General features: G+C 32.2%; 1 protein-coding gene across 1 annotated transcript; it reads left to right on the top strand.

Moving 5' to 3' along the window:
- The first annotated feature begins 3,349 nt into the window (after positions 1-3,349).
- LOC147031907 (uncharacterized) lies at positions 3,350-19,942 on the top strand. Its single transcript, XM_085850205.1, has 4 exons — positions 3,350-3,753; positions 3,851-4,045; positions 4,143-4,452; positions 19,938-19,942. Exons 1-4 carry the CDS (start codon positions 3,661-3,663, stop codon positions 19,940-19,942), a joined length of 603 nt encoding a protein of 200 aa, XP_085706331.1. The 5' UTR covers positions 3,350-3,660.
- Positions 19,943-20,080: the final 138 nt, after the last annotated feature.

Consider the following 20,080-nt stretch of genomic DNA (forward strand, 5'->3'; position numbering starts at 1 on the left):
ACAACTTTATCCCTCTGTAATTTCCACAGCTCTGCACATCACCCTTATTCTTGAAAATCGGAGCCAGTACACTTAATCTCCACTCCTCCGGCATCCTCTCACTTTCCAAGATTTTATCAAACAATCTGGTTAATCATCCCACTGCCATCTCTCCAAAGCACTTCCATGCCTCCACTGGTATACCATCTGGGCCAACCGCCTTTCCATTTTTCATCCTCTTCATAGCAGTCCTTACTTCATCCTTACTGATCCACCCCACTTCCTCATTCACTATCTCCATCACTTCCAACCTTCTCTCTCATTTTCTTCATTCATCAGCTCCTCAAAGTACTCCATCCACCTTCTCAACACGCTCTCCTTGCTCGTCAGCACATTCCCATTTACGTCCTTTATCACCCTAACCTGCAGCACATCCTTCCCAGCTCGGTCCCTCTGTCTTGCCAATCGGTATAAATCCTTTTCCCCTTCTTTTGTATCCAACTTCTCATACATCTCATCATATGCCTTTTTCTTAGCCTTTGCCACCTCTCTATTTGCCTTTCGCCACCACTCCTTGTACTCCTGCCTACTTTCTTCATCTCTCTGATTATCCCACTTCTTTTTCACCAACCCCTTCTTCCTTATACTTTCATGTACTTCCTCGTTCCACCACCAAGTCTGCTTATCTTGCTTCCTCTGTCCAGATGTCACACCAAGTACCTTCCAAGCTATCTCCCTCACCACTTCTGCTGTAGTTGCCCAATCATCCCACCTATCTTTACCACCATCCAACACCTGTCTTGCCTCCTCCCTAAATTCCACACAACAGTCTTCCTCCTTCAGCTTCCACCAACTGGTCCTTGGTTCAGCCCTCGCTCTCTTCCTCAACCTCACCTCCAAAATCATCCTACAGACCACCAATCGATGCTGTCGAGCTACACTCTCCCCTGCCACCACCTTACAGTCTCTAATCTCTTTCAGGTTGCATCTCCTGCTTAAGATGTAATCCACCTGTGTGCAGTTTCCTCCACTCTTGTACGTCACCCTGTGTTCCTCCTTCTTCTTAAAATACGTATTTACCACTGCCATTTCCATTCTTTTTGCAAACTCTACCACCATTTGTCCTTCCATATTTCTCTTGTTGAGGCCGTACCTACCCATCACCTCCACATCCTCTTTATTCCCTTCCCCAACATGCCCATTGAAATCTGCTCCAATCACCACTCTTTCATCCTTGGCTACACTCTCCACCACTTCATCGAACTCACTCCAGAAATCTTCTTTATATTCCGTCTAACACCCCATATGCGGTGCATATGCACTGATGACATTCATCATCACCCCTTCAATTTCCAACTTCACACTCATCACTCGGTCAGACACTCCTCACCTCCAATACCCTCTTGACATAATCTTCCTTCAGGATTACCCCGACACCATTTCTCCTCCCATCCACACCATGGTAGAACAGTTTTAAACCACCTCCAATGCTCCTCGCCTTACTCCCCATCCACTTGGTCTCTTGTACACACAGTATGTCCACCTTTCTTCTCTCAATCATATCAGCCAACTCTCGCCCTTTGCCAGTCATTGTCCCAACATTCAGAGTTCCAACTCTCACTTCCACACTTCTACCCTTCCCCCTCACCCACTGCCTCCGGACTCTCCTTCCCCGTCTCCTTCTCCTCCTTCGCCCAGCAGTAGCACAATTTCGACTGGTACCCTGCGAACCACCAGTACCGGTGGCGGTCATTGGTAACCCGGGCCTCGACCGATCTGGTATGGAAATTCGTTTTGTTGTCCGCATAATGATTTGGCACATGTTTTACGCCGGATGCCCTTCCTGACGCAACCTTGGTCGCCTCTTACAACACAGGGATATGGTACACCTATTCTAACCGGGGTATACACCGGCCCAGTACACTGGTACTCATTTCGCCGACCTCGGAAGGATAACAGGCTGAGTCAACCCCCTGGTGTTGTACGAAATGATATATATATATATATATATATATATATATATATATATATATATATATATATATATATATTATATATATCTGGTTAATCTGGTATATATATATATCTGGTATATATATATCTGGTATATATATATATATATATCTGGTATATATATATATATATACATATATAGAAATACATATATATATATATATATATATATATATATATATATATATATATATATATATATATATATATATATATATATATATATATATATATATATATATATATATATATATATATATATATATATATATATATATATATATATATATATATATATATATATATATATATATATATATATATATATACATATATATATATATATATATATATATATATATATATATATATATATATATATATATATATATATATATATATACATATATATATATATATATATATATATATATATATATATATATATATATATATATATATATATATATATATATATATATATATATATATATATATACATATATATATATATATATACATATATATATATATATATATATATATATATATATATATATATATATATATATATATATATATATATATATATATATATATATATATATATATATATATATATATATATATATATATATATATATATATATATATATATATATATATATATATATATATATACATATATATATATATATATATACATATACATATATATACATATATATATACATATATATATATATATATATACATACATATATATATATATATATACACACATATATACATATATATAAGTAGGGTAAGAATACTGATTCTGGCTCACTTTTCCCCATGTAAATGAATGGGGGATTTTCAGCGATTCATAATTTTTTTCCTTAAAAATAAACCCCCCTTTTTATCCCAAGGTATATTTATTTGTCTCCCCTTTTAACTTGGAGGTTGAACCTCATTGAATTGAACACCTGGGGGTTGAACAGCTCACTCATTGAACCTATAAAGATTTGTTCATTCTCAAATTCCTTCAATAGTTTAATTTTCTTTGCACAATAATTCCCATCTAAAATATTGACAAACAAAACATTTGAATCTTTATATTTTTTAAGATACCCCATTTGTGCCATTACGAAATGATAAACTTCTCTTAATGCTCTTGTTTGACCACCTCCTGAGCCACAGGTTATTTTTTGTTAAGCCCCGCCCACTTTTCTTTAAGCCCCGCCCACTTTTGTTAAGCCCCGCCCACTTTCCACAAGGTATTCAATAAGCCACGCCCACTTTTCCTAAGCCCCGCCCACTTTTGCTAAGCTCCGCCCACTTTTCATAAGGTATTTTTTCTAAGCCACGCCCACTTTTCATAAGCCCCGCCCACTTTTCCTAAGCTCCGCCCACTTTTCATAAGGTATTTTTTCTAAGCCACGCCCACTTTTCCTAAGCTCCGCCTACTTTTGCTAAGCCCCGCCCACTCTTACATCATTTCCAGTTCATCTCTGACTCACAAAGAAATCACTAGAAAATTACAGGATGTTATGGTTTTGAAAAATTTCCCAATGAAGGCTTGCCTAGGCTTGCCCAGGGAATTTCCAAAGGAAACCACACCCACCAGTCTTTCTCTATAAAAGCTTCAAACCCAGGCTCCATTTTAAACATTTGTTTTTGCTGGCAATGGTGTTTTGTGTGCTTGTCTCGAACTCTCTGTCTTCTATGGAACTAAACCTTCAAGTTGATGAACTGGATTCAAACCTCTTATCTATTGAGGTAAGATTTTTTATTTTCCTATTTTCAAACTTTGATTGAAGCATACTCATTTAATAATTAAATAACTTAATTAATACATTATTATTTTCTCTCACAGGAAATTGTGTCTGAAATACGAAATGAAAATACTGCTTTTGCTACAACTTGGGGGGAAATTGTTGGCTTGGTTGAAGACCTTATGAGCGACCAAGACCTTGAGTGGGATGACTTTGGTGTTCCTTGGAACTCTCTGTCTTGTATGGAACTAAACCTTCAAGTTGATGAACTGGATTCAAACCTCTTATCTATTGAGGTAAGATTTTTTATTTTCCTATTTTCAAACTTTGATTGAAGCATACTCATTTAATAATTAAATAACTTAATTAATACATTATTATTTTCTCTCACAGGAAATTGTGTCTGAAATACGAAATGAAAATACTGCTTTTGCTACAACTTGGGGCGAAATTGTTGGCTTGGTTGAAGACCTTATGAGCGACCAAGACCCACAGAACAAGTTCGTCCTTGATGACCCAACCAAAGAGTTATACCTTGGAGACCAGCAAAATCCTGAAAAAGAGTTTTACAGCAATAGTACTCATTGTGAGTTATCAAGACAATACCCACTGAACAAGTTATACCTTGATGAGCCAGAATACAAGTTTTACCTTGGAGACTCACAAATTTTGAAAAAATCAAGAAATGAGTTCTGCCTTGATGGTTTAAATAACTACCTTGGAGACTCAGGAAAAGGGTTCTGCCAAGATGGTTCTAAATATGGGGCCTACCTTGGAGACTCACAAATTTTGAAAAAATCAGTAAATGAGTTCTGCCTTGATGGTTTAAATAACTACCTTGGAGACTCAGGAAAAGGGTTCTGCCAAGATGGTTCTAAATATGGGGCCTACCTTGGAGACTCACAAATTTTGAAAAAATCAAGAAATGAGTTCTGCCTTGATGGTTTAAATAACTACCTTGGAGACTCAGGAAAAGGGTTCTGCCAAGATGGTTCTAAATATGGGGCCTACCTTGGAGACTCACAAATTTTGAAAAAATCAGTAAATGAGTTCTGCCTTGATGGTTTAAATAACTACCTTGGAGACTCAGGAAAAGGGTTCTGCCAAGATGGTTCTAAATATGGGTCCTACCTTGGAGACTCACAAATTTTGAAAAAATCAGTAAATGAGTTATCCTTAAGAGACTTTGTAAGTTGGTTTTACTTTGAATACTTGAAATGTGGGTTCTGGATTGATAACTCACAATGTGATACATATCTTGGAAACTCAACGGGAATGTGGTTATACCTTGAAGACTTGGAAAGTTGGGTTTATGTTGGACACTTGAAACTTTTTTGGGGGCTTTTATTTATTTATTTATTTATTTATTATTATTATTATTTTATTTATTTATATTTTGGAGACTTTTGGAGTTGCTATCACTCTTTGGGATCTAAACCTATCGATGTAGTTCTTTGTCGGATGGTGCTTGATGGGAGCAAGATCAAGAAAGTTCTGGGAAGAAAGTGCAGGCTTACTCCCCCTTTTTACGTCATCAAACCTGAAAGCCTTAAAAGACAGAATTGGAAGAAGAAAAAAAAACGTAAAAATATATATATATATAGGTGGAAATCTCATTTTGAAAAAGACATTGTGTTGGGCGAGGATTGAGTTGGGGTTGAGATTTTGAATGTGAGGGTTGGGGTTGAGATTTTGAATGTGAGGGTTGGGACACACACACATACACATCAACAAACAAAAGTTAAGCCTTGACTATTCAGTTGAGGATTCTGTGTTTGGGGTTCACAGATCTAAGAACGTCCCCCTTGACACACATTATATACTGTTATACACCTCGGACTTGGCCCTCGAGTGTCCACAACGGTGTATAGTAGGAGGGAGTGAAGCGCCAATCTATTGCTCCCATTACACACACACACACACACACACACACACACACAAACAAAAGTTAAACCTTGACTATTCAGTTGAGGATTCTGTGTTTGGGGTTCACAGATCTAAGAACGTCCCCCTTGACACACATTATATACTGTAATACACCTCGGACTTGTCCCTCTAGTGTCCACAAAGGTGTATTATCTGCTTAGTTTTGTCTTTTGTAATTCCTGTGAATAAAATGAACCTAAAATCTCTTCCCCTTCCAAATCATATATTTTATAAGTCCAAGGAACTGTATCTATTACATCAACAATTTTAAAAAGTTCTTTCGTCCATCGTTCAGTAAAACCCTTTTCAAAATGAGATTTCCACCTATATATTCTTACGATATCACCAACTTTGAACTTAGGTTTTCTGACATTAATCTCTTTTTCATATTTTAATTTTGTAAATGTTTCTGATGGCTTCATATTCGTTGACGTGTGAATCGTGTCATTATACTTATCCACAATATCCTGAATAAAAGATGACCATTGTTGTGAACCGAGTTGTGTGAATTTTTTATATAGTCTCTCTTTTAAGGTACGATTAAAACGTTCAACAACAACTGCCTTCCCTTCATTAAAGGTACTGTATAATGTAATACTGTTATTTTTTAGAAAATTCATAAATGTCTTGTTATAAAACTCTCTACCCTCATCAGTCCACAATTTCTTAGGTTTTCTCTTACTTTTATTAAATATCTGTTGAAAAGCTAACATAAGAGTATTACCTGTTTTGTTTTTTAAAGGGACAACCCACGCATATCTACTCCTCAAATCAATAACGGTTAAAGCATACTTGTACCCCTTATCATTATTGAGTTCAATCAAATCAGCAGACCAGATATAATCAACTTCCTTGGAATAAACTTTCCTTCTCTGAAACTTTGTGAATATTGGTTTATGTAATTCATCAGCTAATTGCTCTTCAGTCTTAATGGCATCATTAGAGCCTATAAGTTTTTTGAATGTCCAAGTTTCAATTTAGCACTAATCATCTTCTTCATGATGAACCTATCAACTTTTTCTCTCAAGGTTGGATTTTGTATCAGAGACAAATTATACAACATTTCTCTATCGGCTTCATGCTTTTCTTCCAACGTTGTGGTATTCCCATAATCAATATCGTGTCTCATGCACACTTCATCAACTCTATTGATTGGTTTACTCCAGGATTTAGGATTGTCTGCCTCATCTAATCTTTTATCCAAGTTTGTGCCTGGACCACAGAAAGAATACCCTGGAAGATGTAATTCCCCTGGTATTCCAGTAGTTGTAAATTTACTTCCTGATAAAAACTTTTGTATATCTCCTCCGAGTTTGTGTTTGGAGATAAATTGATTTTTTTTTGAACCACACACCGAACATATACCTTTTTGTATAACCCTGTTATTTTTACTTTTAATATATGAAATATTTTTAGTATTAGTTTTCTTTTTACATTTGAGACAATAACTCATTTATTTATGAGAAAAATTTCTGCAGAGTGCAAAAACCTTTTTAGTTTCCAACATGCACATTTGAATCTTAATTTTTAAAACATAAAGAATCCTTAGAAATGCCTTCACTCTCTCCTCCATTTATTTAAGAAAAAACTTGAATTAAAATGAATAGCTTGACGATGCTAATAGTTTTGTTGAAAGTATTGCAAATAGACTTGTTAATTCTTTGTATTCCTCCTTGGTGGGTTGAGTTATTTTCTGTAATACCTCTATTCTTTTTGAATCTCACTGGTTTCCATACTATAATATTTATTTATTCTCTCTCTTTCCTCCCTCTCCTCACTCTCTCTCTTCTCTTTTTCCTCCTTCTCTTTCTTCTCCCTCTCTCTCTTCTCTCTTTCCTCCATCTCTCTATTCTCTCTTTCCTCCTTCTCTCTCTCCTCCTTCTCCTTTTCCTCCTCTTCCCTCTCTTCTTCAACTCCTTCCTCATCCCTTACTATACTTGAATCGTTTACACCCCATAGAATATTATACATATATTCATCAGGATTTCTTGTTATTCCTGTATCCAAAATAATTTTTTTACAACAGGAAACCAATAAAATTTCTTTTGAATTTCTAAAAGAGCCTTACCTTTTCTTAACCTTATAATTTTTTCATTATTTAACATTCTAATTAAATCTAAAGTTGTCGGTTTATCAACATCAGCATAATGCCAATCTTTTATTGAAAATACCTCATTCTTATGTTGTAGAACATATTTATTAAAATACCGAATACCCTTTTCTTGAAGGTATGCTTGGACACAGAAATGATAATTTTCTTGAAGCCTTCTTGCTGTCATTTATGTATTAGAAATATATGTTAGAATAATATTATGGCACGAAACACCTCCCCATCTTCCCATAGTTAAATCATTTTGTATTTCCTTACTTATTATATATAATCCTGTTTTTTCTGTTTTCATGAGATAAACAAGGGCAAAACCATTATTATATTTACCCTTATTAAATTCTTTTATTTGTTGTTTACTAATCGTAGCCCCACAAAACTCATTCTCAATACCAAGTGGATAATATTCTTCCTTACGAGACTGATTTAATTGTTCCAGGTCTTCGAGGTTAATTTTAAATGACCAATTATACCCTAAATCATTCATATCATACCCCCATTGTTCTATTCTCATACAAACGATACGCCCTTCTTTATAAAAATTTATTTTAATTCGAACTGTGAATTCTGTATGACCTGGAGATATCAACACTTCTGTATCTTTAGAATACACAGCCGTTTTATTTAAGTATATATATTGTGATAAATCGCTTAATCTCACCAAGTCATTCGCGTCAGTCGGGCTTGGATAATTTTTTAATTTATAAGCATTTTTCATGTTAATATTTTTGTTTATATTATATTTATGTCGTTCAGCCTGTGCCTTTGTGTAATAATTTGATAAATCAATATCCAGTTCTTGAGATACACCAAAGATAGAACCATCTTTACCAACATAAGTCATTTATATTAGATTAAAAATAATATCATAAAATTTTTTATTTTTGTTGAGTTGAAATAACACATATAGACATAATTGACCACAACACTTGGAATTTAATTCTTGGACTTGAAATGTTTGATAAACACCATTCTGTAAGAATTTTATGACTTCAACAGGTGGTGGAAGACCAAAACTATCAAAATAATATTTGTCTTGACTATTAAAAATACAAACCCAATGAGAACCGTTCCCATCATTATCTTCTAAGTTCATAATAATATTCTTTGTATGTTTCGACACATTTGTTAATTCATCTCTCATACAAATAACCACATTATGAATTTTTAATTTCTTACAATATTTGGCAAGTTGTAAATTTGATGTTGTATTCTTTCCAAATTCTTTCAACCACTCATCAATGCTCATTTATTTATTAGAAAGATATAATCCATTACCTCTTTTCGTTAATTTTACACCTGCTTGTGCTATAGAAGACAGCATATCTCCAACTAACAATCTCGCTTTATCAGGCAGACCTTCAAGTTTTTCAGCAAAATCTACAATTACACCACTTCCACTAATTTGTTTCTCCAACTCTTTGTTATGTCTTTCCAATTCTTTTTGAGCCTGGAGTTGAGCCTTCCTTTCGTTGGCAGTTTTGACCGCTGTTGAAATACCACCCGTCAATGCTCCAACCGCACTTAAACCAGCAAATAAAGGAATTAGAAATGGGAGAAATCCTCCACTCGTCTCTCTTATTGAATATTTTTTCAACATTGGTTTTGTCATTTTAATTTTAAGTGAGCCAGTGTCATTCAAGATTTTAACCTGTTCTCTTGTGAGCAAAACATCAATTCTTACTGCTCCTTTTCTCTGAATTGTATTAACGTTAATCGTACAAGGCTTTTGATTTTGAACACAAGATGATAGTTTATGAAGATTGATTTGATTAACATATACCCCAGTTGGTACTTTGCCACTCATTTATTTAACAAAAAATTATGTGAGACTAATCATCACACCATTATCTGTATTAATCTGCAATTCTGTTTCTTCCAAAAGCAAACAATATGTATCAACTTCTTCACTCTCTCCTCTTTCAATGTATAGGGAAGTATCCACTCGATTAGACTTTATAGTTTCTTTTTGAGCGCTCAGGTCAAACGTATAGATTGTATACAAACTTTTAAATGCTGTCATATCCAAAATAGGTTCTTTATTTCCATTACTTTCACACACCTTTTGGTAAGACTTGTATGCTTCAGCAAAATCATTTTTTTCTAATTAATTTCCAATCTATCTCGTGGATAAAATGTTCCATCTAGAGAAACGCGAAGTTGTTTCACCTTAGCATTATCACTCAATGCATTATTCTTATCAGTCGCAGTATCACCATCTGGCTTTTTAAAAATCATCCACAGATATCGTGGCTTTCCTTCCAGAACACCCAAATTCCACGTGTAAGTAGTTTGATTGAGTTTAACGTGTTGACATCTTCTTTTGAGGTATGATACACTGAGTGGTTTCTTTGAGTTAAGTCTTCGATTCAACATCTCTTCTGTTTTAAGATTAGGAGTATATTCACTGATATACCAACTCATCTCCTCAATTACAAATTTATTCTGATCACCAAAAGCATTACCAACACCAAAAAGCAATCTATTTTCATTATCATTCCTTTGTAGTTGAAATCTAATTTTAAGACCATACAGAACTTTATCATAATCACAAAATCCAAATATACCTTTAAGAGGAACTGCCACAGTAAAACTATTTTCTGCTTTTGCATCATCATTATACATTCCTTTCCTTTGAATATATCCAGGGTCTGTGTTTGTTCCCGTTGACATATCAGGAATAAAACCTTCGACAGACCCCTTTCCCATTCTATCACTGAATGTATAGAGTGTAAATTTCATCATTTCAGATACAGCAGAGACATAATCAACCGCTTCAACTTCTTGTGTTCCAATATACAATCGCACACTATCAAACATTTTCCAGAAGAAATCATTTACAAGTGTAGCGTTTGTGTTATTCCCAGCCTTAGTGAATTTAAATTTACACAACAAGAAACTTTCGGAGAGATTCAAATAGGTTTGTTGATTATTTATTTCAAAACTTTTTGTACCATTTGTATTCCAGTCTGTTCCAGTTATTGCATTTACCTTGAAGTAATCTTCTTTTTTAGTGGAGTTTGAGATAATAATAGTATCATCCAAATCATAGATACTATCAATTGCTTCCATACTTGTATTTATTTAGGAAAAAAGATGTTAAAACTTTTGAAACCCTGATCCAAGTATTTGAATTATTTTCTGTCGTTCTTGGGGGACAACTGAGTTTTACCTTTCTTAATTTCTTTTATTGCTTGTAATTTATGAGATTCTTTCTGAGCATCTTTTATACTCTTTACAGCACCTACTACATTTCCCACAGCAGAAGCAGTTGAACCAATTAGGTCTTTATGTTTAAGAATAGTTGAACCAATACCCATGAGAGTATCAATTATCCCATCTCCTCTAAATTGATGTCCAACACCCCTTTGTCTCTTAGGTTTATAGTATCCTCTACCAAGATACATACCTTCACCCTTGTATTACGGAAAGGAACATCCCATCCCCTGTAATTATTTTATATTTTCCCAACTCGTGCTTCCTCACAATAACCATCGTATTTATTTATTGAAAAACTTCACGTAGGTGAATTCTGATGGATATAACTTCTCCATTAAAAGAAATCACCACGATTATCTTGGTCGGTTATCCTAAAATTTACTCTGTGTATGGTTTTTCCTGACACAGGTAGATAAACCAAATTTTTAGGCTCCATATTGAATTTATAACCAATTGGGGTTGAGTATGCGCTGAATGAAAATATTGTATTTGTTTTTAATCCATCATTATAAGCACCATCAATCAAATCACAGTGAATTAACACCGAATTTATTCCTGAGGATATTTGAATGACATTATCACTGTAAAACGTCCCATTAGTTTCAATCTTTTTTGAGGAGAAACCTAATAACTCTCTAAATGAATTATCAATTGTGAAATCAACCTTGCAGTTATTTTTAACTTTAATCGTTGATTTTGAAGTATGTTTTTGAATGTTTATAACAATATTTTTTGGTTCATCACCCTGTTCTTTCATAAGACGAGCAATTTCGGAAGATATTTGAGAAATCTCGTATGCTCCGGGTGAGACTGTTATCGTTTTGTATCCACTTCCCGGATTATAACTAAACTTGTCATTTTTCTCGGTTATATTAAATAAGGTATTATAAGTCTCCATGGACAATAAAGATGCCTCATATTCTTTTGTTGTGTCAAGTTGTAGTGGGTATGGGAATGAAGATGTGTGGTCGCTTGTTGTGAAATTAAAACTCAGGATTGTGCTTCTCATCTTATTTAATATGAGATAAAATGTCTTTATATTGAGATTTATTAATTATTTTCATGTTCATCAACTGGTCTAAAATGGCTGATGCTTCATTAAAACAATTGTTATTTCCAGCCTTCTTACTGCCGAACAACAATAACAGTCTATTAACTAATTGCGATGGGTCATTTGGAAGAAAACTAATACCTGAACCAAGGATACTTAAAGCCTGAATAATGTGTTTCTCCTTCTCATTCTTCCTACTTTTACCAGAAAGAATAACCTTATAATTTAGAGTGTTCAGCAAATCAATATATACTCTATCATCATTATTTTCCATATCCAATGGTTTATCAATATACTTTGATTCATCCCTCACAGTTGAACCTTGTCTTCCATCTTTTGTGAGAAGAAACATTAATCTCGGAGTTAGTTTAACAGGGGGTTGAGCAGAACTTAAGAACCTTAATTCATCATTAAATATCAATACCTTTTCTTGAACAAGATGAAATATTGCTGGTTGTTCTGTTGGAATGAGTCCTGCTTTGGTTTTTGAATCCGCTGAATATTCATTGTTTTGAACAGCATTCACAATATAATCAGGGGGTTGATTAATCTCTTCCAGTTGTTGAAATAAACCTTCATCATCATATTCTAATTCTCCTAAATGCTCTAATTCTTCCTCCGTCATTTGACTGAAATCTTTTAACATTTGAAGCTTTCTAGGAGTATATTCTACTGTGGGAACTGTGGAAACATCTTTCATTTTTCTTGGGAAGTTTTTAAAAGTGGTTTAAAAAATTTCTCTTGTTTTTTTTCAAATGCTTCTTCGCCCGTTAGTTTCTGTCTGCGTTTCTTCTTTATGTCTTCCTGTTGTTTTACAACTTTTGAAACCAACTCTTGATGTTCCTTAAATCTTCTTGCTCTTTCTTTTGTATCCATTTATTTATTGTAAAAATTCATTTAATGAATTGTAAAGATCAACAGGGAAATTTTCCTTTTCTTCATCATTCAAGTAGATGTGTTCAAATAAATCCTTTTCTTTAAATATTTCATCAAATTCTTTATTAACATTAATGCGAGTTGTAATTTCTTCTTCACTAATCCTTGCATCTCTGCTTTTCATACGTTTGTGTTGAGTTTCTTCATCAACATCAAAACCGAATGATAAAATCTTCACTCCGCTCAGATATTTAATAATTTGTCTCGTTCCTTCTGGATTAGTTTCTAATATCCCAACACCACCAGATTTTAGTTTCTTTAACTCACTCTTACAATGTGAATATTTTGTTGTACCAAGAGAAACCTCCTCAAATATTTGTCCTTCATTCCTCAATCGCATATGTTCCTCCACTGAAATATAGTGATAATCTTCACCTTTTACTTCTCCAGGTCTTATTGCTCTAGTTGTTGTTGATACAATGCGGATCACGGGGTGTTTTTTAAGTAAATTTACAATATTCTCATTTGTACTACACAAGAACCTTGATTTATGAAAGTTTTTTCCAGAAGCAGATTTACCCACAAGATTTATAATAATAGTTGTCATTTATATATGTAATTGTTTATAAAACAAAAAATATATCCCTTAATATCTCATCTTGTTTCACAACAATATATTTATATTTTTCAGTCGTGTGCTTCATATAATCCTCAAATTTCTTTTTACTACATAATGTAGAACAATTATCTCTCCAAAAATTATTGATATCTATTGAATTTAACTTGAATAAAATAAAAGTATTAGCATTGTTTCTGATGGAACGACGAGGAAGTTGAAAGTACGATTGACTAAGATAAATACAATTACAAGAAGAATGTCTCCCTCTTGTGTAGTAGCTGTCCATTACCGTTTGGTTTCTCTCATTAACACAATCATCAAAGATAACGAGGTTCTTTTTTGATTTATCCAAATCTTGGGGAGACAGTATATCATCCGTATTATCACTAAGAATACAAGTTATAGGATTTGATTTCTTTTTACATATCTGTGTATCACAAAATAGTTGAATTATATCTTCAATGTTATAATCATTTAGGTTTTTTTGACGTTTAAATAAACCGATTATATCTTCTTTTTGAAGACCAGCATTAAAACCTTGTGAGAGTAGTTGATACTCTGGTTGAAAACTCGACTTTGTGAAAATTATTAAATTATCATAATCTAAAAAGTTGGGAGTGAGGAGCATTTTTAAAAGTAAGCAGGTTTTTCCACATCCACTTGAACCAACTATGAGACATCTTAATGAATTTGGGAGATTTTTATGGTTGTTAAATTTTATCTTATTTTCCCAAATAGGTAAAAAATCATTCATTTATATATTTGAAAAACAGGTTATTTAATTTATTATTGGCTTTTTTAGAAACTCTATATTTTATCCTAAGTTCAGGTTTAATTTCAAGATAATCCATTATTTTATTTATACAATATCTTGTGTTGATATTTCCCTGAAAATTACATCCATGAATAATATACAACAACAATCCTTTGAACATTTCTCTTATACGTTCAGTTTCTTCCCTTGTAAGGAAAGGTGTGTTATCATCCTCATACTTTACATTCATTTCTCTAATCAATCTTGTAAAGTAATTCATTTTTGGTGTAAATCTAAAAGAATTATTTTCCTTTTTATATTTTTTATTATCATTAATTAGAAGATAATCACAGAATATACATTGTTTATAGGCTTTTGACTCTGTGTTTAATCCCCGTCTTTCACACGCAGGACAATTCTCAAATTTGTCATATGGAGAATCAGGAAAGTCTAGCATATTTATAAAGTAAAACTTTACTTAAACTGAAATTCATCTATACTTTCAGTTGTATATTACCATCGATATCGATATATTTTTTTCATTATCAGATTCAACGACAACATTTTTTATATTAAAGGTAATTTTAAAATTATCGTTAACTACTATTGAACGAAATGTCATTTCACCTGATATATTAACATCCTTTATTTCATCAAGATTTACATCTTTAGGGTTGTTGAAAAAAATACAAATTTCTCCTTGCATATTACAGATGGTCTTATCTTTTCTTTCTAAAGCTTCATCCATAAGGTTTTTGTTCTTTGATACTTTTTCTTGTTTCATTGCTTTTTCTAGTTTTGAATATATTACTAGAAGGAGAGGAGAAACTTTTGTTAGAGATACTTTAATTGATGTTCTACCAGGTATACTAAAAGCCCTTCCACTGAAGGAAATTGAAGAACTCATATTATTTACCATAATAGTTTTTATCCAATAGTTGTTATATTTATCTTTGTTCAATTTTACATCCTTGACATATTTCTCAGTATCTTTAACAGATGAAGAGATTGATTGAAACTTGTCTTTTGTGTCTTGAAACATTGTATTTATTAAGTGAAAAAGTTGGAGGATAAAATGGTTTTAAGCACAGATTCACCTGTAAAACAAACGAAATTTTCATCAAGAAAATTTTAGTTTAAGCAAAGTTTTATTCTATAAATATGGTGAATACAACGTACTGCGATGTTTGTAATCACGAATATAAACATTATAGAAAACACCTCCGAACCAACAAACACACATTTAATCTGTTTCATAAAATATCTCCTCTTGAGTTGGAAAGAAAACATTGTGATATCTGTTCAAAGGATGTTTTGAAGAGTAGTTATAATAAACATCTTCAATCACAAAAACACAAGAAAAATGAGTTTAAAGTAAAGGGAGACTATTATATTGAAAACACTGATGGGGCATTTAAAGGGCATATAAAAATAAGGATTTTTCAATTTGGAGAACCCGGTCCATCATCAATAGCTGAATCAATTGAAATAGTGAAACCCGATGTTGAAAAATTTATTAAAAAGACATTAAAAGAAATGAAAACTTTAAAGTTTTATATGGGAGTGAAAATGAATATGAAAAGACAAGATGAAGAACAAACTCCTTATATGAGAACAGATCTTCATTTTATAACATCATTTCAAGATTTTTTGAATAGTGGGGTTTATGAAGAACTATCAAGACAAGAGGAGGATGTTGATAATACAGTGGTAGGAAGTGGATTCAATATTAAAAAAATCATCTTTTTAGATATACACATTCTAAAATCAAACCCTCTTAAAGCTTCTTCTTATATTGAATTACCAAAAGAAATAAAACTAAAGAAGGCAGTTGTTAATATTAAGAACAATGATAATAAATGTTTTCTCTGGTCTGTTCTTGCTCACTTACATCCACCAAAATGTAATTCAGAAAGAGTAAAACAATATATGAAATATGAGAATACCTTGGACATTAAAGATTTTAAATTCCCAATGCCATTAACAGATATTCCTAAATTTGAGAAAAAGAATAATCTTTCTATTAATGTATATGGATTAACGGATACAAACAAAGTTCAAATATTAAAAATTTCAAACAACTATAAAAATGAAGAAACACACATTGACCTTTTATATTTTAGTGTTGGAAAGAATTCACATTACACATACATCAATAATTTATCAAGATTACTCTCTTCTCAGGTATTCAGAACAGCAAACAAAATATATCCTTGTAGCGATGTCTTAATTCATTTCATACAAAAGAACGATTAGAACAACATTCAAAATATTGTAGTAATCATAAATCAGCTGTAATTACAATGCCTAAACCTGGTGAAAAGATTTATTTTGAAGATTTATAATAAATCTATCATGCACCCATTTGTGATATACGCTGATTTTGAATGTATCCTTAAAAAGATAAATACTGCTTCTCCTAATCCAAAAGAACCATATACAAATAAATATCAAAAACATATTCCTTGTGGTTTCTGTTATTATATCAAATCATCTGTTGGAGAAAAGTATAACAAACTTGAACATTATCGTGGAAAAAATGCTTCACAAGAGTTTGTAAAACGATTAGAAAAGGATTGTATAAGACTCACTAAATTAATGAAAGAAACAAATGAACCGATGAAATTAACCAAAGAAGAAAAATTAGAATTTAGAATGAACAATATCTGTCATATTTGTGAGGGGGAAATTAAGGAGTCTAAAGTTAGAGACCATTGTCATCTTACTGGTAAATATAGAGGTCCCGCTCATTCCTGTTGTAATCTTAATTATAAATTACCTTCTTTTATTCCAGTCTTTCTTCACAACAGCGCCAACTATGATACACATCTATTTATAAATGAACTTTCAAAAACACCAGGGAATATTTCTGCTATAACAAACACAAGTCAAAAGTATATTTCATTTTTCAAAAATGATATTCACAAAACCTTTAACTCGTATTAGGTTTTTAGATTCTTACAAGTTTATGGGAACACCACTAGCCTACCTCGCATCAAATCTAAGCTCCACGGACTCTTTTCCAAATCTTAATTCATTCTTTCCAAAAGAGGAAATTCTCACTAAAGAGGAAATTCAGATTAAAGAGAGAATTCAAAGTAAAGAGGAAACTCTAATTAATGAAGAAATTCTAACTGAAGATGAAATTCTAATTATAAAAAAAATTCGAACTAAAGAGGAAATTCAGATTAAAGATGAAATTCTGATTAAAGAAGGAATTCTTACGAGAGAGGAAATTCAAACAAGGAATGAAATTCAAAGTAAAGAGAAAATTCTTACAAGTAAGGGAATTTATCCTTATGATTATATGGATTCATTTATGAGATTTAAAGAAACACAACTTCCTTCAAAAGAAAGTTTCTATAATAACCTTTATGAAGAAGAGATAAGTGATAAGGAATATAAACACGCACAAGAAATATGGAAAATATTTAAGATAAAGAACCTTGGAGAATATCACGATTTATATCTAAAAACAGATGTTTTATTGTTAGCTGATGTGTTTGAAGCTTTTAGATCACTCTGTCATAATAAAAATTGTTATGGACTAGATCCTGCCCACTATTTCACAGCTCCTGGTTTAGCTTGGAGTGCAATGTTGAAAATGACAAAACAAGATATAGATTTAATCAGTGATGTGGATATGCTTTTGATGTTTGAGAAGTCCAAGAGAGGTGGAATATCACAAGTATGTTCAAAAAGATATGCTAAAGCAAATAATAAATATCTTCCAAATTATGATAGTGAAAAAGATAGTAATTATTTGATGTATTTTGATGCTAATAATTTGTATGGATGGGCAATGTCTCAATCTCTGCCTTATGGTAAATTAGAGTGGGTGGAAGAAAAGGATTATGAAAAGGCTTTGATGAATATTGTTATTTCTTCTCAAGAGGAATTGAATGACGAAGAAGAAGGTTATTATTTTGAAGTTGATTTGAGGTACCCGAGTGATCTTCATAATAAGCATAAAGATCTTCCTTTTGCATGTGAGAAAGAAACTCCAAAGAAAGAATGGTTAAGTGATTATCATAAAAGTTTTATTATTAAAGGCAAATCAACAGAAAAGTTATTAACAACATTCTATGATAAAGAGGGATATGTTTTACATCAGAGAAGCTTAAAACAGTTTTTGAGAGAAGGATTGAGAGTAGCTAAAATTCATAGTTTTAAAATTTAAACAAAGTCCTTGGGTGAAAAAGTATATTCAATTTAATACAGATATGAGAGCAAATACAAAAGTAAAATTTGAAGGGGACTTTTATAAATTAATGAATAATGCTGTATTTGGAAAGACTATGGAAAATGTTAGAAACAGGCAAAACATTAGATTCGCAACATCTTGGAAAGAAGCTTCGAGATTGATAAATAAACCAAGTTTTGAGAGAGAAGAGGTTTTTTCAGAGAACTTTTCTGCAATTCATATGAAAAAGGAAAGTATTGTAATGGATAAACCAATTTATATTGGAACAGCAGTTCTTGATTTATCAAAGATATTGATGTATGATTATTTGTATAATGACTTAAAGAAAGAGTATGGTGAAAATGTTTCATTGTTGTATATGGATACTGATAGTTTTATCCTAGATATAAAAACTGATGATGTTTATGAAGATATGAAGAAAAATATTGGAGTATATGATACAAGTAATTTCAGCAAGAAGAGTGAGTTATTTTCCAAAAAGAATGAAAAGGTTATTGGTAAGTTTAAGGATGAGTTGGGTGGAAAAGTAATGAGTGAGTTTATTGGATTGAGAGCAAAGGCATATGCTTATAAGTATGGTGAACAGATTGATAAGAGGTTAAAGGGAATAAAGAAATATGTAATAAAGAAATCAATAACTTTTAGAAATTATTATAATTGTTTGATGAATAAGAAAGAAGAATATAGGAAAATGAATACAATAAGAAGTTATAAACATAACATATATAGTGAAGAAGTAAATAAAAAGACATTAGGAGCCTTTGATGATAAGAGATTTATTTTAGATAATGGAATAGATTGTGTTCCATATGGATATTGTATGATAGAGTGTATAAAATAGATTATGTTTTAACGATGGGAAGATGGGTTAGGGTTTTTTAAGGGCTACCGCCGCGTTTTTTCACAATATATAAATGGTTAAACCAAGTATTAATCAAACTAAAGAGTGGAGAAAATCTCAGTCTTGGTATATAAATGGAAAACATAATGAATGTGAAAAATATCAAATAAGTCTTATTGAAAAAATAACTAAAAACAAAGGTAAATAAAACAAATAAGTTTAATTAATTTAAAAACTAGTAAGTTAGAGGATGTAAAGAAAAAAATGAATATCCTTGAATGGACTGAAAACTTTGATGGTTATCAATTGAACAATGAAAAAACAATTTACTATAATCTCAAAATGATATGTGGCTCAGGAGGTGGCCAGATGAGAGCATTAAGAGAAGTTTATCATTTCGTAATGGCACAAAAGGGGTATCTTCAAAAATATAAAGATTCAAATGTTTTGTTTGTCAATATTTTAGATGGGGATTATTGTGCAAAGAAAATTAAACTATTGAAGGAATTTGAGAATGAACAAATCTTTATAGGTTCAATGAGTGAGCTGTTCAACCCCCAGGTGTTCAATTCAATGAGGTTCAACCTCCAGGTTAAAAGGGGAGACAAATAAAATATACATTGGGATAAAGAGGGGATTTATGTTTAGGGAAAAAGAATATGAAAGGCTGAAAATCCCCCATTCATTTACATGGGGAAAAGTGAGCCAGAATCAGTATTCGTACTCCTACTTAT

This window comes from Eptatretus burgeri, chromosome 2, assembly GCF_056783735.1.
Source record: "Eptatretus burgeri isolate ZD-2024b chromosome 2, Ebu_testis_v1, whole genome shotgun sequence".
Classification (NCBI taxonomy): domain Eukaryota; kingdom Metazoa; phylum Chordata; class Myxini; order Myxiniformes; family Myxinidae; genus Eptatretus; species Eptatretus burgeri.

Bases quoted from the DNA above. Each gene is read 5' to 3' on its own strand.
- LOC147031907 (XM_085850205.1), top strand. From the start codon at position 3,661: ATGGTGTTTTGTGTGCTTGTCTCGAACTCTCTGTCTTCTATGGAACTA. The intron at 3,754-3,850 runs GTAAGATTTTTT...TTTCTCTCACAG, and splicing joins CAAACCTCTTATCTATTGAG to GAAATTGTGTCTGAAATACG. The intron at 4,046-4,142 runs GTAAGATTTTTT...TTTCTCTCACAG, and splicing joins CAAACCTCTTATCTATTGAG to GAAATTGTGTCTGAAATACG.